This window comes from Boleophthalmus pectinirostris, unplaced genomic scaffold (assembly GCF_026225935.1).
Source record: "Boleophthalmus pectinirostris isolate CB_2022bp ecotype Guang Dong unplaced genomic scaffold, ASM2622593v1 HiC_scaffold_335, whole genome shotgun sequence".
Taxonomy (NCBI): Eukaryota; Metazoa; Chordata; class Actinopteri; order Gobiiformes; family Gobiidae; genus Boleophthalmus; species Boleophthalmus pectinirostris.
The window spans coordinates 1-25,000 of NW_026571319.1; the positions used below are offsets into that span (position 1 = coordinate 1).

The window sequence follows — 25,000 nt, forward strand, 5'->3', positions numbered from 1 at the left end:
ATTGAATGTAACCAGACAAGTAAACGCATGATAGTGGAACACTATTATTATATACTTGTTTACAGTTCACCTTCTCATCTGGATTCAAGTCTCCTAAAGGTATGTCAGGAATCAATGCTGGTGCAGTGTCATCACAAATCGTTGTACCCTCAAGAGCAACATGTGTGGTCTGACTAAGGTTGGCATCCTGGCCTTGAACAAGAAATAAGAAAATGTGAGCAACTGAATGATGGTCAATGTGAAATAATTAATGTACAATGTATCTGAACTCTTTGTTCTACCTGGTTTTAGGCCAGCAGTTAGTTTAACATCTTTGGCCATGCCTTCTTCTTGTGACCGAATAGTGACATTGAGGCTGTACATTTCATTATTGAGCACTGGAGGCTGGTGGCTGAGCTGTACCGAGATTTTGGGAACTCTAGAAATTATCCTAAGGAAAATTATGTAAAATGTCAGAATTGTGGACAATTTATTACTGGTTCTGTTATTAAAGTCTTATTTTGTTTGCACAAAAGCTCTTTACATTGTACTATGCTGAATAGTAATAGTGTCCCATTCCTGTTCTTGATTCATTTCAAGACTCCGCCCCCATCGACGTGATGACCGACTGGCCTGCAAAGCTTCATGTGTTGAAGCAATGTCTCCACCTGCTCCTCTCCAGGTCAGAAAAACACAACGGCCTCTGTCGCTGCCCAGCAACAACTCTACACCATTCATCTAAGCACACAAGAACACTACAATTAGTACTTATTCTTGTATGTCACTATATTTTTTTTAAATGACCTACAAGCCGTAAGTACGCTATAACAAAACCAATAAAAATGCATTTGTTAAATCATTCAGATTGCTTACCTCAATCTTTTTGCCAACATCTTCAGTTTTAGCAACAAAGTTAAAGTTATAGCATTTTGTTTTGCCTGGTGTAAGGCTCATAGTATTTTCACCTGAAGACTCTACAACACACCACTGGTTGTACTCCTAAATAAGACATGAATAATTATGCAAAGTATTTTTAATAACAAGTATATTAATGCAATTTTAAACATTATCAAGTACCTGGTTGCTAAGACTGACAGCCAACTTGCTGAAGGACACAGGATTGGGACCATCGGCTCTGAGGAACACCTGTAACTGGATGGGTTGGTCGACATGAAAACTGGGGGACTGGAACTTGGCTTTACACTGGACTGGAGGCAAAACAAATAATACATAAAATACATATTTTTAACTAAATGGGGATGTAAAGAAATGTCACTGACTGAATGGAATGTAGTCTTGCACTTCGATTGTGAACTCATTAGCTCCAGCCAGAGCCATGCGGTCGCTCCACAGTGATTTAGCTGCACTGGCAGAAGAAGGGTCACACTCCAGCTCTGCATCTGGAACCTCATTCTTACAAAAGACAAATCTTTGTAAAGATCCATGCGGCAACATCTTTAAATGATTTATCTGGTTCCATATATTTATTTACCATTAAAACTTTGGTAAGGTTTTTCTCAATCCTTAATTTCTGATCTTCCTTCAAAGTGGATGCTAGAAAGAAAGGATATTTATGCAGTAGAAACATTTTGTGTGGCAATTTCACCCAGAATAAAAAAGTATAAATTAATTAATTCATTCATTCATTATAAAGTATTTGGGCAAAGGTGTCGTTTCTCACCTCTGCCCAGCAGTTCCAAGCAGTAGATGATGTAGTCTTTAACACTGGCCATGAGATAAGCACATCTCAGAGCTGTTGTGAGGATGGCTGTCAACAAACCCCACCACTTCTCAGTGCGATAGTCACACATGACATAGTCCAACAACCTAGTAGACGAAACAGGTGTAATTAAGGCACCTATCATCAGGTAATAATACCTAAAGTCATTATAACTCGGGCTAGCTGCACTTTCTTAAAATGTAACCTTTGTTTTACTTACTTAAGGGCTTTGGTGTAGTCTTTTGCATGATAGTACTCCTCTCCCATCTGAACCACTGAAAAACAGAGAATAATTTGGTCACAAAGTGATAAATGAAAGAATATTTAAAACATTCTTACTCAGATGGCTCTTCATCCGAGGACACTTGTACTTCTTAAACTGGGCCACAGCATTGCTAAGAAGAGCTATTATCAGTTCCTGTTAAGACAGAGATCAAACACTTCAGTGGCTTGCTATGTTGTAAACACTACATTTGTAATAATCATATTTTTATAGATGTTCAATGGAATTCAGAATCATGAAAGATTAGGACATCTAAAACAAAATATTGTACATTTTGAAATGTGAAAAACTGAAACCCATGAAAAAAATGTTCACTCACCGAGTGAGGTACACCTTTCTCTTTGATTTGTAGAGCTAGTATCCCTGTCTTTTCTTTCTCTGCATCTGGGGGGTCAATACCTGCAAGTACGTCAAATATTACCAGTGCATATCTAGAATACATGTATATGTAAACATTATACATTTGATAATAAGTCTTGTTTATGGACCAACTGCTTACTCTGGTGGCCTTGTCTCCAGGGTCTTTGACCATAGAAGTCCAGGGTCCCACTCAAGGGGTCGGTTGTAGGATAGCTCACTCCAGTCTGTTAGCAAAAAATACATAAAAAGATAAACATCTGATAGAAGAAAAATATTTAAATATCTGGTTTATCCCAATACATCACCTGACAGAGCTGATGAGCTAGTTGCTTTCTGTCCTGGCTATAGCATGCAGCTTGCTGATAGTAGAAACCTGGGTTCTGAGTTTGGATGGCTGTCAGACCCAATTTAATGGCTTCATCAAACAATTCACCAAATGACTGAAACCTGAAATAATATATTAGATAAGAAATTGTTAAAATAAACCAATTTTTAAACCCAAGTTTAAACCCATAAAATACACTACAGTACTACACTACAGTAGTAGGCCTTACTGTTTTGACATCCATGCTGCATGTTCAAAGGCCAGCTCTGCACTACCTATTTTCTTCTTACACAAGTCAATATGTTTCCTAAATTGTGCAATAGCATCAAGGGGAGTGTTATGTTGAAAACACAGGCGACAGATCTGGGAAGACATAAAGGAAAATCAGCATCGTAGGATTGTGGCAACTGTTATAGTCAACTTGGCTTGGCTTGTTTTACCTTATAGTTTATAAATCCAGCCATTGTTTTGATTTCCAACATATTGGTCTCATGTGCTCTGAGCTCATGGATAAGACTGTATGCTGTTCTATAGTATCTACAGAAGAATGAGAGAAATTTTTTTAGTAGTATGTATACTACTAGAAAATTGGAGTATAGTATAATAGACAATAGTATAATATAGTATAGTAGAGCAGTACAGCTACTACAATAACAAAGGCTTACTTGAGAGCATTTTGTGTGTCCTGCTTTAGTTCACTGAAAAAGGCTATTTTGAATTGATGTCTGACGAACAAAAGCTGTAACAAACATACATTTATAGTTCCTTTTTGTTTATTATAAACATGAATAAAAATATATATATGTACCTGATGTGTCGTTTTGTTAAGGAACTCTTTGTGAGATTTGACACGACGGATCTCAGTGTAGTAATATGTCTGAGCATGCTCATAGAAGGCGTTCTCCAACCTACAGAATGATATGTTTTTTCCTGACAAAAAGCAATTAAACTGCAGAAAACAGTAAACTAGGGAAGCCTCTTACCTAATAATGTAGCCCACCAGGTGATCCGTGTGTGGCAGTACAAACAAACTTTTGCCTGACAGATCACAAGCATTGCAGAGAGCAGATGCCCTCTCAGATGCAACAAGGTCCTCCCCTAAGAAATCATACATACTTTGTTACTCACTTAAGAATATACATTTCTCTAATAGCTCCAATCAAGTTCTTTTGCTTGAGCAGATGGGATATTTTGTTTCTAGACAGAAGTATGAAGAAGAAAATATGGAGGAACGGACTTTACCTGGTGGCAAAGGTGTTTTCTTTTGAATAAGGACTACAGCAACTTTGGTGTTTCTCCCCTGAAGACTGGTTCTAAGAAAATCAGACAAAGAAAACATATTTATGTGTATTTTTTACATAAAGATGTTTAGAATAAAACTATTATGTGTGACTAATATTACGTGGTCTTAGCAATGTAGTTACTATAAACCATCTAAGTCATAGCACAAGGCACACCTGACAATCTCCACTTTAGTTGCACATTCAGATTGCTTTTCTTTCCATTGAGGGTCGTCCCAGTCCAATTCATAAAAAAGAACAACCAGAGCTGGCACCAGATTCAGGTGTTTGTTCATCCAACCAGTTTTTAAAATGCCTTTGGGTATGTACCATTCATATGATGTCCGCTAGAGGATAAAATGTGTGAGTGAGAATTTATATAGATTATATTCTGCAATAATGTAATGTACAGGTTTAAATTATTGAGCACCTTGGTGCGACATTTAGGATACTCATGGTCTCCTGGGAGGACTTTGAAAGATATTGGAACTCTGTCTGCTCTACGGTTAGCACAGAAGGCATCCCATATGGCTCTATGGACAGCATTGTACACAACATCCAATCCTGTGAGTGCCACAAAAGCCATGGGCCGACAGCAAAGCTCAGGGGGAAGTTCCCATTGAGAACCTGCCATCCTGATGGTTCCACTTCTGCAAGTCCTACACCTGTACAAAAAATACATAACTACATTGTATTAGAAAATTCATATTATACATCTCTAATCATTTAACTACAGCAAGTGGACTACAGATACATGTTGTTTAGAAAATTAGAAGGCTGTCTCTGCATTTGTTTTGCCAGAGGTTGGTATTCAAAGCATGGGGTGCATTAGACTTCAATCAAATGTGTCCCATATCACTCACACTATTGCTGACAAGCCTAGCTGGTCACAAGACACTGCACAGCATAGCACAGTTGCTGTTTACATCCTTAAGCCCACTGCAGATCAAGTTTAGTTATGTTGAAAGGTGACTCCCAGCAAGTCGTGTTTCATGCATTAACGCCAAGTAAAACACACATCCATGTAACACATTAGAAATTTATAACAGTCAGATGGAATAGTCTTCAAATTCACTAAAAATAAAGCGGAAGTGAGATGAATAAAACTAAACTTCGATACTTAGATCTATTGTCACGCCTATAATGTTATCCAATGCATCTTCTGAAATATAAATATATTTTGTACTCTTAATACCTGTAGATATGCAGAAATTAACTGTCTACTCGGCCAAGTAAGAGACGTCTTGGCTTTGGCTAATAAGCAGCTAATGACAGGAGCCTGTGGGCGAGGTTATCTAGAAAACAACCTTTAGCAATGTTTAGAGATTCTGACCTTGAGTTATAGGCTCAAAATATTCGCCATCCAATCGACTGTTCTTGTAATGAATTTCAACAACAACCTAGAACTACATACTACATTATTTTGCCGATATTCCTCAAGAAAGCGTATCGCTAGCTAGCGCTAGCTCCTGTAACTTAACCTGATTTGCAACAACTTCCGGTTCAAGGTCTTCAAAATACATTAACCCTGTTGTGTCTGTTATGTATGTACATACCATGGATCAGGTACATACCGTGAGCCGAAACTACAGAAGATTAGAGAAATTATAACAATTTTAACTTTTAATAACATATTTGTTTATTTATTCTTATTTTTTATGTTTTCAAATTTTAATATACAGTACAATATTAAATATTGCAACAACACAGGAGCCTACATTGTATGATGTTAATGATATATTACATTATTTGTTAGGGCATACATTGTTATAAATGTGAGTGGTCTATAAGCTGCAGTGTGTTAGCCTAAATGTTGTCTCCTCTGGGCAGTCCTCTTTGCTGTACCTCTTCTTCTGCCATCTGGAAGGTCAACACTGGAGGTCTGTGCATGTCGTAAGTGCAGTATGACTTTGTGAGGCGGCAAAAGGATGATGTGTCCAAGAGTTCATCTTCAGAGATGTCTTCCGGGATGTCCTGGTGATGTCTGTGGGATAGCTCATCATTCAAACCAGACACCATTTTTTTTACATCTTGGACAAGTGTGGAGATTGAGCGAAGACCAAAGAGGCAAAGCAGAAACACCAGACCAGCGCAGATGCCAGAGACAAAGTACATTGCCACTTTTTCAGGAAAATCTAGACAGAAGTGGTTAAGAATATTAAGTTTCACATTGCAATAGTAGGCCTTTCACCTGCAAAACATATAGGCCATCTTATTTCTGCATCATTGTCTTACTAACCACTTAAGAAAATTTTAATATCATCTAATTCAGTGCAACTTTTAGCTAGTGTATTTTTGGCCAACACAAAGCCTGCTTGTGCAACTATACCCAATATCTCTCAATAATCTTCCAAAAGTTGGTAAAGATATAATGAGGCCTGAATGAAGGACCACTGTTCACACCTGTAGGGCAGAGATAAGTAATCTTACCATTAGTGTAGTCTGAGATCATGAAAGGATTTGTTGATCCAAGTCCCACTTCTGCTAGAAGATATTGGGGCACTATAAAAGAAGTGAAAATTTTTATTTAAAGCTATGAAATAAAGCTAACTATATTTTATTTTACCCACCACAAGTGAAGGACACTCGCAGATGCTTCCTGGTCCCTGGGAAACAGGGGTCTCCAAAGGTCATAACATCTGCCACCAGTGAGCAATTCTCTCTGCCATGGCATCTGCGGGACACCTTCCTCAAAGCTGTGGCAGACATGCACTCTGTAATACAACAGTTTATTTTATATAATTTCATTTTATCATCAACACCAGATTAATTACCATTAAAGGCAACTAGCAATATGACATGCTCCAAATAGGGCCATTGGATTGATTCACTGTTCATCACGAATTAAAAGTGGTGACAACAAATTGTAAGAGATAAAGCAAGCCAGTGACAGTTAACTGAAATGATTAAGCATGCTAATATGGCAAGAATAAACATTACCCTTATAGAACTGTCTTCAGTAAACAGCATTTTTTATGACTGTTAACTCACACCACTATTGTAGTTGCTGACAAGACTACTGCATGTATTTGAATGTGTGTCCACTAGGGGACTCTTGTCTCTGACCCATGTCTGTGTGAGACCCTGGTTTCTTGGGACAGTTGGGACTTCCATGTAGCAGGTGACCAAATGTGGCTGAGTAAATGGCAAGAACTGTGTTGTTTTTACAAAGCAACCGCAGACGCTCATTTTCACAAACCAGTCTTGTTCGATGGTGCTCTGAGAAAAAAAAAGAAACAAGAGTGTGTGTGTTTTGATTTAAATATAAAATTTCTGTTTTGTAAAATTATATTCAAATTTTATGAAGAAAACAGTACATTCAAAATGCTTGTTATGACATACGTGGCTGGCACTTATATGAGACTTGGAGATATTTGGTGTTGAGTGGGCATGGGTCTCCCCCCAAAAACAGGCTCAAAACAGAGATGTGACAAGACTGCTGATCTTGACATTCGGACTGAACTTTCTGTAAACAAACAATGAAGTGCATATGGAGCAGGGGGACCAGTTACCCTTCAAAATGTTTGATTCAGCTTGGAAGTTTCTAAGGATAGGAAAGAATACTATGTCCTCTTATTGAATACAATTTAACTTAAACCTCTTTACAACTGAACTCTTTTCGCACAAAACAATGTTTGGCCCGCTGCCCTATTTATAACAACTTTAGTCTGCCCTTTCGAGGAATGGGTTTGTCGTATACCTCAATAGAATCTGCTGAGGTACAATGTGTGTCTTCCTCCATGGTGTTGTTTGGGCTGGCAGAAAGGCAAAGAGGTGAGCTGAGGACATGGCGTCCATAGAAGGCAGACAGGACAACTACAGAAGTCCTGGGGGGACATGCAATGGTGAGGGTGTCATTTTCACAGGCATGTGCTGTGTGGTTCTTCAGGATTGAGTGAAGGTGAACTGTAGAAAAAAAATATATAAGGATGTAACATTATAACAGTACTGTACTGATTTTTACAGGCTCTAAAATGTACACAACTGTAGTTAATGTGTTTGTTGTAGCTGCATAGTAAAAAGGGTGTCACAGGTGATAGGTGATGACTGAATATGTCATCAATGGCATATCAGTTATATATGATAAATGTAGCATGGATGTCATTGTTTACTGGGTGGTGTCCCTTTTATTGGGTGTAGTTCTCCAAGACAATATTTGGACTATGACCACACATGTTAGAGTATCTCCCCTCCCATCTGTGTTTCCTGTTCTTGCATTGACGACGTGTGTCTCTGAGAGTGTAGCTCCTCTAGTCAGGGAGCAAACAAGGGGCAGTACCAGGCGCCTTCTTACAATGAGCTATTAATAGGCATTTGAAACCATGTTGCCAGAATATCTGACCCCCATTTGACTAATAAAGTCTGTATAAGAAATATCTATCTACATTTTACATTGAAATGCATTATACTGGAAAAAAAACAATCAAATAAACATACAATGTACTTCATAAATCAACTGTTATTCATTAGTTTTGGAAGTTTACTGCATATTGGCCCAACAGTCCATGACCTGAAGTCACATTGTTCCTTGATGTGAGTTGCACCAGCTGTCTTAAACAGGAAGGATGTCAGAAATTGGGAAAGAACTATAGCATACAACTTCCTTTACAGATCAAATCTGAAGAAATACAGAAGTCAGCATTTCCAATAAAACAGAACTTACTTGAGAAGTCAGGGGCTGAGGATGTGATTTGTATTTCCAAAAGAAGAAGAATAAGAAAAACAAAAATAGGCCACAGCTGCCATGAAAGTGTCATGATAACCTCCTTTATGGCAAACCTCAGTGTTGCTATGAAAACCATTGCACATGGAACACACAGTCAATGGGTCAATGGTGCTATTGTGTTTAGAAGAAACAACTCCCCCATTTAGCCATAAAATCCACTGCTGAAAGATTAGTGCTTTTAAGATTAGAATGGTTAACTTGTAGATTAAACTGCTAAATCATAAAAAGGCAGAAGAAATGAACAAAAAGGTAAATGTGTAAATGGGGTCCATCCTTAATATCAACAAGAAAATCACAACTACCATTGGCTGTCATAAACTGGAAGAACATAATATTATGGGTTAACAGTCAACCAATTTCGGTCAGGATTTGAGTGAAGAGCTGCAGAGTTTGTTCTGCTTAATGATTGGATAATCAGCTTGAGAAATAAAACATAAAACATACAGAAACACACAACATAAACAAGAATGTACACATCGTACAAACATCTTTATCTTGTCAGATCTCAGAAGGTCTGGGGACAGGAACACAGGTGCTAGTGGGACACCAGTAGGTGCAACGTGCAAAAACTGTTGTTGTGTTCTTAGGCAAGGCACTTCACCCACATTGTCTAGTATGAAAGGGGTAGTGGTATATGTTGCATACTTGAAAATGACAACAATAAACAAATTATTATTTAAAAAATAAAAATAAAAACTATTAAAAAAACATTGCCTGAACTGAGTCGACTGAATCAAAACTTTCACTTGCGTTTGTGCAGTAAGTGTGGTCCTGCTTGTGGAGATAAGCCACTTGTTTCCAAAGTCACTTCCAGCTGTGTGTCTGTCTGTGTCCAAAACAGATATGTGTAATCTACCTCCGTGACACTGGGCTTCCATATTTTCTCTCTCAAATGGGAAACAAGAGGTCACAAGTTTTTTAAGTGCTGCTCAGCTTCCAGGAATACTCATCAGGAAATATCCCCATATCCTGTCACGCTTTATTTTGTGTCTATTTTATAAACACTACATAATGAAGGTCTAAAAAGTAGATGCTCCTACTGTCATGCCAGTTTATCACAGATAGGAAGTGGCTGCATAAAATTATTCCATGGTTTTCAGCTTTTGGCGGGACTTTTTATCATTCAAAACACATTTTTATTTTAATTGTTCTTTGCTATGGCAACGGTGCATTGGCCAGGCCTCACTGAAAAGCACAACCTAACAGTTTTAATCACAAGTGCAGATTGGTGAGGCACTCCCACCTCATTCTACACTGAAATTCCGTTCACTCCCCAAAGAAATGTCAACAGAGGATAATTACTCTAAAGAACTTTCTGGTCTGCCTAATTTATAGTGGAAAGTCATATCATAAAGGTTTAAGTAAAACTGCAGACAAGAAGACCAGAGTATACTGTCTCAGTATTAAAATGTAATTATTCATTTGGACAGAATGCAAGTTTGAATCCAAATTTTAAAATAACAAATTTGTTGAGCAACACAGATTTGATTGTAGGCCAACTATTTCCAGGCCAGTAAGCAGTTAGAAGTGTATTCCACAAGCATTACTTTTTTGCTGATAACATGAGAAATCACCACAGCTCTACTTTCTGTTTGAAGTAAAAACAATTGCAGCTCTTCCCATGTAAGATAATACATTTAGAGGTGAGTCTGTTTTGCTTATTTTGGCTGTATGGCTTCACCACTGTTCTGAACTACTATTTTACAGTCTCCCCTGGTAGACAATTAGATTAGTTGTCAGCCTTGTCCAATTAAAAGTAGGTGCTGTTTCCCTTTCCAGTGTATTTCATATGGTGTCACAGTGCATTTGACAGGTTTTCATGTTTTTCTCTAATTTTTACATTCTTAGGTATTATAGTGCATGTGGTAAATCCAGTTTTACTGGATATTGATTTGATAGTTTTACATCAGTGAAGTAGTTTGTGAAAAAAGTAGAAAGAAAAAGTTAAATTAGAGAGACAGTAGTGCTAAGATAAAAAAGAATTTCTCTAAAAATAAATACAGGAACAATGTAGGAGCAATTTGCATATTTTTCTACATTCATTTAACAAGAATAAACGTGTTGGTTGCCATATATTTGTATCTGTCAAAACACACAGTTATTGTGAGACAAGCCTTTTTGCCCTTGTTTACATTGTAGTTATTAGTTAACAGTTATGGAATTTAATCTATGTCACTATCTGCCCATGTCTAGCCAGGAAGTTGAATTATTGACTTCATGTATATTGTCAAAATTGGGGAGAAATTGGTAAAAATATGTCACAAATTCTTAAATACAGTTAAATTTAAGTGAAAATGTAGCCTAACCTTTCAAATGTGATTTAATAATTTGGTTGTGCCATTTCACTTTCAGTTCCTGTATATTGCAATAGTCATTGGTCCTATTTTGAGCATTTCTGACTTCAGTTTATAAGAGGTAGTACCCCCACCCATTCTCTCTCTCGGTCTTTTGGATCCTCCCTCTTTTTCCTGACTTGTGAAGTATGCTCAGAGTGATAGTCTCCAAGGAGCTCCTGTCTAAACCCTGCCAACAGTACTGAGGTGTGCAACTCCTGATTTCAACATCAAGACAAACGCCACACCTTAGCTGTATTTTCAGTTTGGATTTTGTCTCTCAACATAATTTTTTTCAGGACTTTTGAAAGTTTTGGAAAATATTTTGTCAGGATATCATGGCGCTGCGACAAAACTCTGACAAGGAACCAAGTATTGAGCTGTTTGTCAAGGTAAATATATGTGAAATTCAGTATTTGTTAATTAAATGTTTAGAATAAGCTCTGATTAATCACATCAAATACCTGTAAAAGAATGTTACCAAGATCTTTGTTGGTAAAGTGACTTGCTCAGAGGCATCTTTTGAAGCATCAGGTGTTAAAATGTTTGTGTTGTGGCTTTATTCATTTATCAGTGGAGCATAGTTGCAGATGGCCCAGCTTATCTGTCTGCACTCAGAGGCAGTGGGGAGCCTCATGTGGGACTGGGCACACCCACCTACAAATACTATAAGTAATTGGGGAAATGTAGAATTGTATATTAGTCCACATACTTTTTTTTCTTCCTAGGTTATGTGAAATAATACTTTTACCGTCTAGCCAAAATCCTAATTAAATCAAAGTGTCTAGGTTTGGTTTGAGAATATTTGCTAGACAAGTTTAAATATGTTTTTTGGTTTGTATTTTCACAGTGGTTTTACATGCAATAACACATCTAATGAGGCTAATAACCACTGAAATTAACACAGTGATTGTTTTGTTTTTTGTTTTGTTTTTTATCAATACAAATACTTCTTATATCATTCCTTATTAGTGAGAGTCTAACATTCTTGGCATGCAAGGCTATGTCTCTCTTTATCAGTAAACGGGACAGAATGTGAAATGACCTGAAGGATGTCTGAAGTTCAAATGCCTTTCCTGTGCTTGTGTGTGTATTTCAGGCTGGACATGATGGTGAAAACGTGGGGAACTGCCCCTTTTGCCAACGCCTCTTCATGGTCCTGTGGCTAAAAGGAGTCAAGTTTACAGTGACCACCGTTGACATGAGGAAGTGAGTCCCCATCACCCCCACTCAGGGCAAAAACACACACTTCCTGAGCATCTGGTGGCAGGGACTTTCACACAAACCTCTTTATGGAAAATATAGATTTTCTTTCTTGTAAACTATTTCCAAAAGGTGTTCGGCTTCCATTTACCACAGCTCTGGACATGGGCCTGTTATTTTGGTTTGTACAAAGAGTGCTGTGTTGCTCACAAACAAATACTGTCTTATACTGAGAGCGTGTATTGTGTAAATTTCTCAGGCTATTAAGTAGTAAGTAAATAAGATCAGAAACCTTCAAAGGATGGAGGTATAGCTGAATGATTCAGAAAGCACACAAGCAACCACTCCCATGGCAAAGTTTTTATAGCCAAGCAATATGTTAAAGTTAAATAAGATCAGCACTTTTGACCTTTGACCTTGACACTTGTATTGTCTAAGAAAAAATTACTATGATAATATGTGTATGTCCACCATAGAAAACCAGCAGAATTGAAAGACTTAGCCCCTGGAGCCAATCCACCATTCCTTCTCTACAATGGCACTCTCAAGACAGACTTTATCAAAATTGAAGAGTTTCTTGAGCAAACGCTTGCCCCACCCAGGTATTGAGGGAGTTCTAGCATTTTGGATAAAAATATTTTTTGATGTATTTGATTTTTATTTTCTTCAACACATGTATCTGTTTCATAGATATCCTAATCTCAGTCCCATAAACAAAGAATCATTTGATGTGGGAGCAGATATTTTTGCGAAGTTTTCAGCTTTCATAAAGAACAGTCCAAATAATGCATGTAAGTACTGAAGGAATAAAAATTTTCAAGCTAGCTCATATAGGAAAATAAGTTCTATTTTATTGGAGCTAAGAGTTGTGAATTGGTATTATAAAATACTAATATCCCTGCACACACTGAGATAAAAGAGCAAAACAGTGGCTAGAGATGCAACTACTCTGAATGCTAATGAATGGACTTTAAATCAAACTTTATTTATGAGGAAGATCTAGAGTTATGATAAGTATAGATTGTTTGCCAGCTTAAGAAATATGAAAGAGAACAATTAAGAAAAATGTTTGTTTTTATAGTGCAGCAGAAAAACCTTTTGCGAGAGTTCAAGCGCTTGGATCATTACCTGAACTCACCGTTGCCAGAGGAGATTGATCACAACTCCATGGACACTGTCACTATCTCCACAAGGAAGTTTCTGGACGGGGACCGCCTGACATTAGCAGACTGCAACCTACTGCCTAAACTACATGTGATCAGGGTCAGTCATCTTAGTGTATTTCAAGATTAACAAATGAATGAGTCATTGGAGGGACACCACTGGCAATCACTGATTGAAAGAAATACAATGAAAAACACCCATTTGTACTGAGAGTGGGATTGCCTCTCCAGAGATCTGACCTGTAACTCTAGTGAGGTCTAGTGAGGTTGTTTGCTTGTTGCCATGGCAAGCAATACATTTTAAATTAATTTCCTTTTTTCTAAGGCCTTTAAAATTAATTCTCACTTAATATGTTTTTAGGTTGCTGCCAAGAAATACTGTGACTTTGAGATTCCAGCAGAGTTTACAGGTGTGTGGCGATACTTGCAGAATGCCGATGAAAGAGAGGAGTTCAAACAGACATGTCCTGCTGATATTGAGATCGAAAAAGCTTACCTTGGTGTGGCCAAAAGGAAATAAAGCCTGTTGTCATTATGCATTTACTGAGGGCAACAGCCAGGGGGCGTTACTTGTCACAACACTGCAATAAATCACCATTTTCATGAGCATCACTGGTGGGGCCAAATGTGCAATTGTCTGTCAGTGCAGTAATGTGATAGATTTTTGTTTATATTGTAAATATGTGTATGCTTTAATGATTATTCACATCATGTGTGTAGCACCCCCCCCCCCCCCCCCCCCCCCCCAAAAAAAAAAAAGTAAAAGCAAATGTTATCTTTAAAATCTATGTGTAGTCATAAACAATGACAATTCGCATTTCTCATTTTCAATTTTATTTTATCCACAATAAAAGACAACTGTACAACTTCAAAAATATATTTTCTGTTTATCAGAAAGGATGGTAAATAAAACTACAGTGATGAAGAAAAGAAGTGTTTCCCTAAAGGTGTGAAGAAAGCTCCCTTTTCTTTTTTCAATTGGTGACACAATATTTCCAGAAACATGCTGTGGACAAAACATACATACAAATACAAATTAATGATATGGCTAGAACAAAATATGTTTGAGATTAATGACAAAATGCATCGGAACGACAGTCCTGTACCTCTTTTGTTTGTTTTTGGCAGGCTCTGCTCCGATCTTATAAAACCCTGAGAGCGAAGCTTGTCAGCAGCAGCCATCTTTAAAATTACTTCTTTCAGGTCTTCAACCTAAAAACAGCATTTAACAAAGTATATATTCTCAGATTCACACTCAGTTGCATAATAATTTTAAGAATATTTTTTACCATGTTAGTATATTTTTCCTCTTTGGCAGACTCTTTGACTCCTTGAAACAAATGGAAATGGTTATTGGTCTCAAATGCATTTTTTTTTTTTTTATGTTGAAAGTTACCTTTAGTCCAGGAGTCTCTCCCAGAGCTGTGTTGCATTAGCAGAGGATACAGGTTGTTCATCTCTCTCTGTTCCACTTCTGCAGTGTTGCCTCCCTCCTCCACCTCTGTTACAAGCTTCTGAATAAATTCTGAAAATGAAAAGCAACTACACTCAATTATGAATTATAACAGTAGCCAATCTGTTCAATGCAATGTATTTTTAAGAAGTGGAATAAAATCTTTCAGTCCTACCTGCCTGTGGCTCCAAGCTGGAGTCTGGATACAAGGGTACAGCATGCGTCCTTCTGGCTGTACAAAGTGCAGCTATGAAGTATACCAGAGCTAAAGAAAGCATGATGCCTCTGAGAGTGACCACAACTGGACTAGAGCCTTACCCGACCAAGGTGTTCACTTATATATCCTGAGGAGTCATCCATCACTGAATGATCAATACATTATCATCAGAGCCAATCTTCTTCATAATGGTTTTGACGCGAAGGACCAGGCGTCATAGACAAAATTTAGGGGATGCTGTCAATTCAGCTCAGGCCTATCTGTGCTTGTTCAGAGAGCCCTAACAAATGTTTACTTTGCTGCAGCAATCAGCAACTGACCAGCAAAGGGACAATGCTTTATGTGTGACACCTGATGGCTGCCCAAGATCTTCTTACACTGATCAGTGACATCACATACACATCAGCACCAATATGAAAAGTATGTCACATGTGCCAAGGTGTTTACAATTAGAATCACACACATTATGGACACCTGACCATAATCCTGCGCCTCATGTACAGCAGCTCTTCTCATGTGTTTTGCCTTAAATAGAATAAAACTATAGTTTTTGTAGGGCTGCAAAATCAATTTACCAATAACCTTCTCTTAGTCTGTCGGGGTTCAATATCAAATTATTTGAGAAAACAGGTGTAAAGTAGACTTTTTATGGTTAGTATTTGTTTTGGACGAAGTATAAGGTCAAAAGAACACTAACAATATATCTTACAGAGTTCTTACTTTTGTCAAACTGATAGGTCAATAATGTGGCTCAGATGAAATGTCTTCCATGATTTATGTGGTTGTCACAATCTCTGAAATTGCATTGAAAAGAAAGAAAACAACACAAACTCTTGTAATATGAAACATTTTTTAAAATGGTGAGTGAGGCCACGTCAAACAGGCAAAACAAGTTTTTAAGGTTTTCTTAATATTGGTTGAATACCTGTGTAATTTTGTTTTACATGGGCCAAGAGGCACCTTGTGATGAAAAGCAAAGTAAAATAATAATAATATAATAATAATAATAATAATAATAATAATAATAATAATAATAATAAGAAGAAGAAGAAGAAGAAGAAGAAGAAGAAGAACTGACAGATAAAACATACATAAATAAGGAACACTTGGCAGGTTAAGTAACAAGCTGTATTTATTTGTCAGATAATATAAGTACTGTGTATTGAGAATAGCTAATAAACAACATTTTCATAGAAACAAGTGGGAGGAGGCCCTCGCTCATGCAGGTCCTCCACATGCAAGTCCAGTAAGGATGGATGTTTTTCTAAAGATTTCAGTGCAACTAAAAAAACAAAACAAATGTGGTTTTATTTTTATTTATTTTTTTAGCTAAAAAGCAAGGCTAAATACAGAAGAAGGAGCTTAGAAGTTAAAGTCATATTTCAGAACATTCTCCACGGAGATTATAGCCACAGGAACAATATTTCCATGAGAGCAAGCAGATCCACTCACAGTAGGCTACAGACACATATTTTCAGTGCAATAAGTCACCAGTGAGCCCACACAGTCAACCTGAGGCTATTACTGGGTTTCAAATTACAGCACAGAATTCTAAATATCAATGATTTAATAGGCCTTCAGATAGAGGCAGATAAAATGAATATTGTTCAAATGCAAAATTTTGTAATAAATCAAGTTTTTGGTTCTAGTCACTAACAGCCTGATGTGCATCATGTGAATTTACCTTTTGAATATACCGTGACAAAGTTGGGAGACCAGGGAATGTTGTCATACTGTTTCAAAAACAAAAAAGTGAAATTGCAAATTTGTGTATTTTTAGGGTTTGCTCTTCTGTCCTGAATATGAACTCATTTGATGTTGTTGAGATATCTCCAGAAAAGCAGTCACCAATAACAATATTGTACACGCAATTTTGTTATAAATTTCCAAGAAACCGAAAAAATGTAGAAAGTACATGTTAAATATTTCATTAAAAAGTATATATTTCTTCTAGTGATCAATGAAATAAATATATAATTAATTATTAATTAATAATTAAATCAGCCATACTCAATAAAAGTGCACCTGGGGGGTTTGGGACAAACTAACCCCCTTTTAAAAATAAAACATCACCCAAATCAATGAATAATATTCACACATTAAGTTTTTTTTTTTTTTTTGTGACACTGAGTAAAACACCCTTTACAGCAAGAATTGCTTTTTTGTTGGTATGCATTTTACATTTCTGCTGTGTTCGGTTTCAGAGACAGGAATGAAAAAAAGTGTGACAACGTGCCATGGACACCCCTTCTGAATAAAAATTAAAATGAAAAGGTTTTTTTAATTAATTAATTAATTTTTCAAATAAAATTTATTGCACATACAAATTATTATAAACAAATGATCATAAACATACATACATACAAAGATTACAAGACGTAGGGATAGTTAAATGATTTAGATTGATAATTCAGTTCTTTATAAATTGATAACCTATAGTTAGCTTGTTTATTTGGAAGGTTTTCTCATTTCTAAGATTGCTTTTGAATTAGGATCGGGATTATTCCACTTACAGCGATGAGTACAATATTTTCCATAATTCCCAAAATTTTAAATATACATTTATGTTTTTTATTGATATTGTTATCAAAATAATACAACAAAATATCCCTTTTCCTAAGCTTAATTCCTACACCACACAAAGATTTAAGGTTTTCAATTTCACACCAAAAAACACTTAAAATATATACATTCATAAAAACTGATTAATTTTCCGTTTTATAAAATACACATTGCTCACATTTCCTAATATTTTTTCTATAAAAAATCGTTAGATAGATCAAATGTATAATTTTAGAATAAACCTCTGTGATTTTATTGAACCAAAATATGAACCCAGTCAACATTTCAAAAATATATATATTAGTAAAATTTACACCTAGGAGTTATTTTATTTGCTACTATTTGTCTCAGAAATGTGTGATTACATTTGTTATCTATTAATTAATTAAAACGAATAACGGCTCTTGTCCCGATCTGGAGTATGACTTGATCACTCTAGAAGACTCCACGTGAAATGATTCTTCGTTTTATAAATGATTACAATTTAACAAAGAATCAGAAGAAGAATGAATGCGTTAGGATATGTTTGAGTTTTCTAATAGACCGTATAGACCGTATATATGATATGATTTTTGTACAGTCTATGATAGATCCACGTTGGTGCTTGAAATGGGTGGAGGCTCTGTAAACAGTAACGTGGCTCTAGCTAAATCACGTGACTTTAAACGCGGAAGTTGTTGATGTTGCTAAAGCCATTATTTTCTACAGGCAATTGGAGCAGTTTACCCTGAAATATGTATCTGTTTTAGTTTAATGCTGCTTAACGCCCCTAAATTCTACCAAACGGGATATCTACGAGTGACGACAAAGCAGAAACGCCAAAGAATCCGACAGTAAGTTTGAACTAACTAATGTATTGCTAACATGTTATCTTTAAATATACAGAAAGTGTTTTACGCTTGTTTGCGTAAGACTGAACGTGAAGGGGTAACTCTCTTTAGAGTTTAAGGTATGTTTTAGAAGTACCACTAGTGTTGCACTAAATAGTATTTGTATGAGTTAACGTTCTCACGAATAAATTTACAAGCTATGTATATTCAGTAGCCAGAATATTTCCAAGAGTCAGTTTTGTTTTGTTATATAATAGATATGTTTTTTGTCTATGGCTCAAAGTTCTGTATATGACACTTTCTGTTTTCTCTGCAGTACCCACCATAATGTTGTCTGAAGGAGGCTCTTTCATTAAGGGTATGGTGCTAGGAGGTGTTTTCTGCATTGTACTGTCAGTTCTCGCCAATTTCTCTACTGAGACAAAACCAGATGAACAGCACCACCATCATCATCATCATGTTAAGGCTGCGAGCAAAGATGAGCTGAAACGTCTGAGTGATGATCAACTTAAAGAGTTGAGTAATCAAGTTCGTGTCTATTGTGTCATCATGGTACAACCAAAAATCCTAGTTTACTGGGCCACTGCCATGGACACCTGGAGCAAACACTGTGACAAGTCTGTGTTTTACACCTCGGAATCGTCTAAAGCCCTTGAAGCTGTAGATCTGAATGAAAAGGATGATTGGGCAAGGTTGCGTAAGGCTCTAAGACATGCTTATGAAAATGCCGGTGACCTGCAGTGGTTTTTTATTGCACAACCAACAACATTTGCCATTATTGAGAACCTCAAGTATCTGGTACTCATAAAGGATCCAAAAGAACCATTCTATCTTGGCCATGCCATGAAGTCAGGGGAGTTGGAGTATGTCTCCTATGACAGTGGGATTGTTTTAAGTTATGAAGCCTTGAAAAGACTGGTGGACGTATTTGGGGATGAGGACAAATGTCCTGAGAGAGGCCGTGCACTGTGGAAGCTGAGCGAGGACAAGCAGTTGGCCGTGTGCCTTAAATACAAGGGTGTGTTTGCGGAAAATGGAGAAGATGTGCATGGCAAGGGCCTTTTCAACAGCAAGAGTGTTGACAGCCTAATATCAAACAGCATGAAAGAAAATCCCTCAGATGTTGTAGAGGGTTGCTGTTCTGATATGGCCATTACATTTGGTGGGATGTCTCCTACGCAAATGCAGGTTATGATGTTTGGAGTATACAGATTGCGTCCCTATGGACATGATTTTCATGACTTGTTGGAATTTCAGCCTCCAGAAGGTTCTGACAATGACTAATAACAGGGATATTTTGCTTCTGTGACTGCAAATAATTATATTTTTCTATTGTGTTTGTGAAACTGGATCCAAGTGTGAAGGGAACAGTACTTTTGTATATCTTGTACTATTTGCACAATTCTGACACCATGCTTTTTCTTGGTGACTGGCACAATTAAATATGGATGGGAATGTTGTTATGTTGTTTGATCTCACTTATTTGTATTCTTGATAATTACAAAACGAAAATAATTTTATTTTATTTTTATTTTTTTCTGATGCATCACTGGTGAACGTCATTTTGCATTGGTGGCAGGCCAAGACGAGGCTTTGTGCTTTTATCTTATCTCCTTTCCAGTCAGTTGAAAATGTTGAGATGTGTGATCTTTTTATGTTTGTGACCTGTGATTATTATTATATCTTTATTGTTTTAATGTGTCGAAAAACTACTTTGAATTTCACTGTATTTATTTAGACACTATACAGATTTTTTTTTTTTGCTTAAGTGTAAGCTTAAGTGCTTAATTGATTGGGCATTTGGTCACTATCTCATTGTGTCCTCTTTGTACAAAGTCAAAGGTAAGGTGCTAGTTATAGCTTGATTGCTACTTCGATGAAGGAATAAATAAAACTGAACCAACTTAAAGCTGCAGTGTGTAACTCTTCTGGTGGAAGGTCCATCAGATGCTTTTCTTCATGAGGATGGTATTGTTTTTTCAGGATGTGTGTAGAATCCATGGCAAAGGGGAAATACAATTTGTCAACAAACAAAAGTTTTATAGTATGGCATTAAACCTTTCTATCATCATGGAGACCAAATCACACCAAATTACAGGTCTGATCTGGGAAGAGGCAACCCTACTCAAGGTCAGAATGCTTGTTTTTCTAGGTACTTTTTTGAGCTATACAACAACCTGTAATCAAATAAATGTAAGGTAAGCTGTTTATTGTCATATTGTGGAACATTCCAGGCAGAACAATGACATATCCATAGAAACAAGCAGGCAATGGACCCATCCAAAAACTTACATAGTGCACCTTTCCCCTAATATTGTGTCTAGGATTGGGCTATCTGACATTCGTAGAAATCAATCACACAAATGCAAATAGACTGTTAATAGTCAAATTTCTCTATTTGTGTGGCTACTGTGTGTTAACAATAAGTTATATTTTAATATTGAGTTGAGTACATCTCCAAATCAGTACAAACCTATAATTGTGTCAACGGAACATTTTATTTCAATTCATGCAAAGTCTAAATAGAAAAATGAAGGCACACTGACATTTTAGGTTAACCAGTACATGGCAGCAGGTGCCTTATTTATTGGTACAGACAGTATAGGGGAGTTCCAAAATTAATGAAGCATTTTTTTTTTTGGGTTGTCCACAAATACATTTACATCTGGTTGCACTGCCAAGTCCACAGTTGTAAACAGTGCCCCTTTCAGAACCTCTGCTTTTTCTGATCTTGCATTGTAGGTGCAATTTCTCATTTATACGTCTTCATGTGCCATAATCCATCATTCAAATAATGGACATTCTCAATCCCAATTCCTTTGTTGACTTTTTCTCTGTAAGGAATAAAACTATTAATACACATGCACAAGAATGTTTTTTACAAATATGTTATGAAATGTCATACATACATGTTTTCAGCAGACATCTTCATCACACCAACACAAAGTGCATGCTGTTTACCTTCAGCCATTATAGCCTAAATTATTTATATAGGAAAAATAATGTGACAGTGAAAACATACTTAAAAAATAGACCATCAAGTTCTAAAAATTGTGTGTTAATTTCAAAGGATACAACTACTGTGTCAGCCTCAGCCGGATAAAGTTTAGCACCAGGTGACGTTAGGCCAGGACACATGATGTTAGCTCCACTTAGGACAAATTTGATTGCACCTTTGTCTACTTGCTGGTGAGGGAGAATAAATGGATCTATGAAAAGACAGAGACAAGTTGATCAGAGTATATATAAAAGCAAGAAATAAACAAAGATCACAGTGAAATCTCACATTTATGCAACAGTCGGAGAGTGGGATAGAATGGCCCTTCCCTTTGTCTGAAGAAAAGCAATTCTCCATTGACAGTCAAAATTTCAATGTGTTCATGACTACAGGGAGGCAGAAAGCATGGACAGATGAGCAATTAAACAGCTACAAAAAATAGTACTCATTAGAAAAAATACTGTATACCATCTCACTATTTTGACAGGATCCTTTTTGGGCATTATATGATTGAGCCATAACTCAATGTCCGGAAACTGTTCCAATAGCTGATTCTTGATTCCTTTGATCACTGATGTCTTCAGCTGGATGCAATTGGATACATTTTCTTTTTCATCAAATCTAGTGATAAAACAACCAAATAAAGAATGTTTATAAGGATACTACAATGAACAGATACATTGTGTATATTTAGACACCTGAGGATATTCAATCTTGTTATTATTACTGTCACAGTGCCATTCATTCATTGGGATTATATTGTAATTTCGTTTTTAGAAACAAAGAATATATTGACACTACTGATAGAATCTTCCTAGCGGATTTCGTCTACATATTTCAATCACATAGTTTTTTAAATACATAAAGCTAAACATTTAGAAATGCTGGCGATAGCTACATAGCTAGCTGTTTCAAGCTACACTCAAAATAAAAAAACAACAACATACTTACTTTTTGAACATCGTGTTTGATTGAATCACGTCGATTTAACTTCCCCAAAGGTTGCAGAGACTACAATGATGGCTGAAATACAATACATACAACTTATTATAAAGTATTTCTTAGCAATGCACGCTTGTTTTACCGTGGAAGTCAAGACGTATTTTGCGTCTGACGTCACGGTGATGCTACGTTTACCTACATTTGCTATTCATTTCGTTCAAAATTTGTACTGATTTACCACATAAATCAAATACATACCACAATTTGAGTGTTCAAAATAAAGATTAATGCAATGCACAGCCAAAAATACATGATTTGTAAGGCAGATAGAACACACAAGTATGTGTATATGGTGGAATAATGCAGTGGAATAATTTAATGCATTCATATGTTGGTTACTGATGAATAACAAACAATACAGTGTATTGTCCCTATGTCATTTATCACAGTTTGAAGTTATAGAGTGCACGTTTGCTCTCAAATGCAACAAAATAGCACCATCTTGTGGAAGAAGTTACTTTGTGCAACTAAAAAACGTGTGCGAGAAGCGCTTTTGTACAAAGTACTTCCGGTGGGTCACGAACCAGATTTTACAAGTGAAATCACTCTGTATTTACCGGCAAACGTCTATCTGTGAAAAAGGGCCGTGTTTCTGTTGTACGACTCTGTTAGCGTGTGATTTTGTTTAACGAACGCTATATTTAAACGTTTACTTTAGACGAGGAACAACGCGGTTTCTAGCAAAAGAGGAAGCAATAGCCAACCATCTTTTTTCTACCAGCAAAAACAAGAAAGGGACAAGGCTAGGATCAAGTGTAGTACTGTGGTAGTTTGTAGTTTATTGTCTGTTTTATACCTGGATACAGCACTTTGCGGAGACGCAACTACGTGTACAAACACTCGGGGACATTTAGTTCCTTCTGGACATACCTGGAAGTTTGGGATTAAGAAGACTGGCTGTAAAGATTTAGTATTCCCGTTTTTTCATGTTTCCAACAGGTTTATCTTCCCCTAATCCCCCACCACCGCCAACCCAGGAGGCAAGACCAGAGACTACTGATGTCAAAAACGACAGTGGAAACATTACATCTCCGAAAAAGAGGAAAATAAACTGCTCCGAGAGGGAAGACAGTGCCGACACGATCTCCCATTCGCCCCCCAAACCGACCTCCTGCTCTCCCACCCCGCTGCACATTCAGAAGAAGTTACGCTTTGAGGATTCGCTTGATTTCATTGGACTGGATGCTAAAATGGCTGAGGAATCTGCTGCTGCTTCGTGCTCAAACAATAAAAGCAAAGTGTTTCTGCCCGGTGGCGTGGGGCATCATGCAAACGGACTGACAAAAGGGGCAGGCTCCACCACCTTCTCGAGCAGTAAACCTGGAGCTGCTAAGAAACTAGTCATCAAGAACTTTAAAGGTTAGTTCTATAATATTATCACTGTATCAGTGTACCAACACACAATAACTAATTTACAAGTTGTCCAAATGCAGCGAATGATGTCTCAAAAAAGTTTTGATCAATAAGCATGTGTCAGGCAGAATTCATCGTCTCAAGAATTATAATTCCAATTCAATATTTTACATACAAACCAATTTATACCAAGTGTTATTTATTTTGTATTTTATTTTTTGGTCAATATAGACATGTAAACAAATGTTTCATGAATGCACAATTATGTCATACTATTCTTTTTTCCCCACAGAAAAGCCCAAGTTGCCAGAGAACTACACTCAGGAAACATGGCAGAAACTGAAAGAGGCAGTAGAAGCCATACAGAACAGCACTTCAATCAAGTACAATCTAGAGGAACTTTATCAGGTATCATAATATGGTTTTCAAAGAGAGGCCTCTGCCAAATAAAGATCACAATCACAAACTGTTAACTGCTATGTTGTTTCTCTAGGCTGTGGAAAATCTGTGCTCTCACAAGATTTCTGCCAAACTGTATAAGCAGCTAAGAGCGGTGTGTGAAGACCACATTAAGGCACAAATTGATCAGTTCAGAGAATATCCTTTAACTGTACTTGTTTGTCCATGATTACTTTATGTGTAAATATCCCCAAAGTTTAAAGTTTGTACACACTGAATGTTGTACTTAAATGCCTTAACCCTTTATTACGGATGCCTTGGATAGTGTGCTTTTTCTCAAGAAAATTGATAAATGTTGGCAAGATCATTGCAGGCAAATGGTATTTATTTTGGACTGATACATTATTTTCCATGTAGGATCAATCAGGTATTTAAATACGCTTAATTTTTTCACAGATAATGATTAGGAGTATATTTTTGTTTTTGGACCGTACTTATGTTTTACAAAACTCTATGTTGCCATCAATCTGGTGAGTTTTGGGCCTTGCTGTAAAAAGACAATTATGTTTTTAAAATGGGACATGTGAAGCTGATCTGGTATTTTTATTTTGAAGGGATATGGGCCTGGAGCTATTCAGGTTTTACATCATCAGTGACGCGAAAGTCCAAAGTAAAACCATAGATGGGATTTTGCTTCTCATTGAAAGGGAGCGTAGTGGTGAAGCCATTGATCGCAGCCTTCTCAGGAGCCTGTTGAGCATGCTCTCTGACCTTCAGGTAAATTGATATTGGTGTTGCTGTTTTTGTTGAAAAT

General features: G+C 36.8%; 7 protein-coding genes across 8 annotated transcripts; 3 read left to right on the forward strand and 4 right to left on the reverse strand.

The window, feature by feature from the left end:
• Window positions 1-55: 55 nt before the first annotated feature.
• Window positions 56-5,437, reverse strand: LOC110158834 (trafficking protein particle complex subunit 11; the record flags this gene model as incomplete). The annotated part of the gene is made up of 22 exons (XM_055161098.1): window positions 5,281-5,437; window positions 4,378-4,612; window positions 4,125-4,294; window positions 3,910-3,980; window positions 3,651-3,765; window positions 3,476-3,575; window positions 3,333-3,406; window positions 3,108-3,204; window positions 2,897-3,030; window positions 2,648-2,789; window positions 2,482-2,566; window positions 2,302-2,381; window positions 2,039-2,117; window positions 1,920-1,974; window positions 1,661-1,806; window positions 1,472-1,533; window positions 1,260-1,392; window positions 1,057-1,187; window positions 853-978; window positions 524-717; window positions 282-430; window positions 56-192 (listed from the first exon to the last, which is right to left on the reverse strand). Coding segments are annotated over exons 2-22 (2,484 nt in total), but the record flags the coding sequence as incomplete, so codon positions are not given.
• A 227-nt stretch (window positions 5,438-5,664) lies between these two features.
• On the reverse strand, window positions 5,665-9,130 carry si:ch73-335m24.2 (protein eva-1 homolog C). The gene is made up of 7 exons (XM_055161100.1): window positions 8,611-9,130; window positions 7,648-7,853; window positions 7,290-7,413; window positions 7,014-7,166; window positions 6,518-6,661; window positions 6,378-6,449; window positions 5,665-6,082 (listed from the first exon to the last, which is right to left on the reverse strand). The coding sequence occupies exons 1-7, from the start codon at window positions 8,747-8,749 to the stop codon at window positions 5,754-5,756; spliced, it is 1,167 nt and encodes a 388-aa protein (XP_055017075.1). The 5' UTR covers window positions 8,750-9,130; the 3' UTR covers window positions 5,665-5,753.
• Window positions 9,131-11,074: 1,944 nt separating this feature from the next.
• Window positions 11,075-14,111, forward strand: clic2 (chloride intracellular channel 2). Of its 2 annotated transcripts, XM_055161101.1 has the most exons (7): window positions 11,075-11,213; window positions 11,306-11,398; window positions 12,106-12,215; window positions 12,686-12,811; window positions 12,900-13,000; window positions 13,291-13,472; window positions 13,734-14,111. In XM_055161101.1, the coding sequence occupies exons 2-7, from the start codon at window positions 11,345-11,347 to the stop codon at window positions 13,890-13,892; spliced, it is 732 nt and encodes a 243-aa protein (XP_055017076.1). In that variant the 5' UTR covers window positions 11,075-11,213; window positions 11,306-11,344; the 3' UTR covers window positions 13,893-14,111. The 2 variants fall into 2 exon arrangements, with proteins under 2 accessions (XP_055017076.1, XP_020779071.1); XM_020923412.2 differs by having other exon boundaries at window positions 11,092-11,398.
• A 235-nt stretch (window positions 14,112-14,346) lies between these two features.
• urp1 (urotensin-related peptide 1) lies at window positions 14,347-15,103 on the reverse strand. The gene is made up of 5 exons (XM_055161102.1): window positions 15,001-15,103; window positions 14,796-14,897; window positions 14,662-14,702; window positions 14,479-14,584; window positions 14,347-14,378 (listed from the first exon to the last, which is right to left on the reverse strand). Exons 1-5 carry the CDS (start codon window positions 15,101-15,103, stop codon window positions 14,347-14,349), a joined length of 384 nt encoding a protein of 127 aa, XP_055017077.1.
• Window positions 15,104-18,257: 3,154 nt separating this feature from the next.
• Window positions 18,258-20,343, forward strand: c1galt1c1 (C1GALT1-specific chaperone 1). Its single transcript, XM_020923530.2, has 2 exons — window positions 18,258-18,437; window positions 18,751-20,343. Exon 2 carries the CDS (start codon window positions 18,762-18,764, stop codon window positions 19,716-19,718), a length of 957 nt encoding a protein of 318 aa, XP_020779189.1. The 5' UTR covers window positions 18,258-18,437; window positions 18,751-18,761; the 3' UTR covers window positions 19,719-20,343.
• A 638-nt stretch (window positions 20,344-20,981) lies between these two features.
• Window positions 20,982-22,544, reverse strand: mcts1 (MCTS1 re-initiation and release factor). The gene is made up of 6 exons (XM_020923490.2): window positions 22,384-22,544; window positions 21,901-22,053; window positions 21,721-21,818; window positions 21,510-21,643; window positions 21,344-21,411; window positions 20,982-21,268 (listed from the first exon to the last, which is right to left on the reverse strand). The coding sequence occupies exons 1-6, from the start codon at window positions 22,392-22,394 to the stop codon at window positions 21,187-21,189; spliced, it is 546 nt and encodes a 181-aa protein (XP_020779149.1). The 5' UTR covers window positions 22,395-22,544; the 3' UTR covers window positions 20,982-21,186.
• Window positions 22,545-22,948: 404 nt separating this feature from the next.
• Window positions 22,949-24,963, forward strand: LOC129411182 (cullin-4B-like; the record flags this gene model as incomplete). Its single annotated transcript, XM_055161099.1, has 6 exons — window positions 22,949-23,793; window positions 24,080-24,195; window positions 24,281-24,384; window positions 24,497-24,566; window positions 24,643-24,716; window positions 24,801-24,963. Coding segments are annotated over exons 1-6 (960 nt in total), but the record flags the coding sequence as incomplete, so codon positions are not given.
• Between the last annotated feature and the right edge of the window lie 37 nt (window positions 24,964-25,000).

Coding starts and splice junctions, on each gene's coding strand:
- urp1 (XM_055161102.1), bottom strand. CDS start 15,103: ATGCTTTCTTTAGCTCTGGTATACTTCATAGCTGCACTTTGTACAGCC. Junction 14,898..15,000: donor CAGCTTGGAGCCACAGGCAG/GTAGGACTGAAA, acceptor TTTCATTTTCAG/AATTTATTCAGAAGCTTGTA. Junction 14,585..14,661: donor AGGAAAAATATACTAACATG/GTAAAAAATATT, acceptor TGCTGTTTTTAG/GTTGAAGACCTGAAAGAAGT.
- mcts1 (XM_020923490.2), bottom strand. Junction 21,819..21,900: donor CCTGTCAAAATAGTGAGATG/GTATACAGTATT, acceptor GCCTCCCTGTAG/TCATGAACACATTGAAATTT. Junction 21,412..21,509: donor CTGAGGCTGACACAGTAGTT/GTATCCTTTGAA, acceptor TAAATAATTTAG/GCTATAATGGCTGAAGGTAA.
- c1galt1c1 (XM_020923530.2), top strand. CDS start 18,762: ATGTTGTCTGAAGGAGGCTCTTTCATTAAGGGTATGGTGCTAGGAGGT.
- clic2 (XM_055161101.1), top strand. CDS start 11,345: ATGGCGCTGCGACAAAACTCTGACAAGGAACCAAGTATTGAGCTGTTT. Junction 12,812..12,899: donor CAAACGCTTGCCCCACCCAG/GTATTGAGGGAG, acceptor TCTGTTTCATAG/ATATCCTAATCTCAGTCCCA. Junction 13,001..13,290: donor GAACAGTCCAAATAATGCAT/GTAAGTACTGAA, acceptor TTGTTTTTATAG/TGCAGCAGAAAAACCTTTTG.
- si:ch73-335m24.2 (XM_055161100.1), bottom strand. CDS start 8,749: ATGGTTTTCATAGCAACACTGAGGTTTGCCATAAAGGAGGTTATCATG. Junction 6,450..6,517: donor GCGAGTGTCCTTCACTTGTG/GTGGGTAAAATA, acceptor CTTCTTTTATAG/TGCCCCAATATCTTCTAGCA. Junction 6,083..6,377: donor GATCTCAGACTACACTAATG/GTAAGATTACTT, acceptor ACTTCTGTCTAG/ATTTTCCTGAAAAAGTGGCA.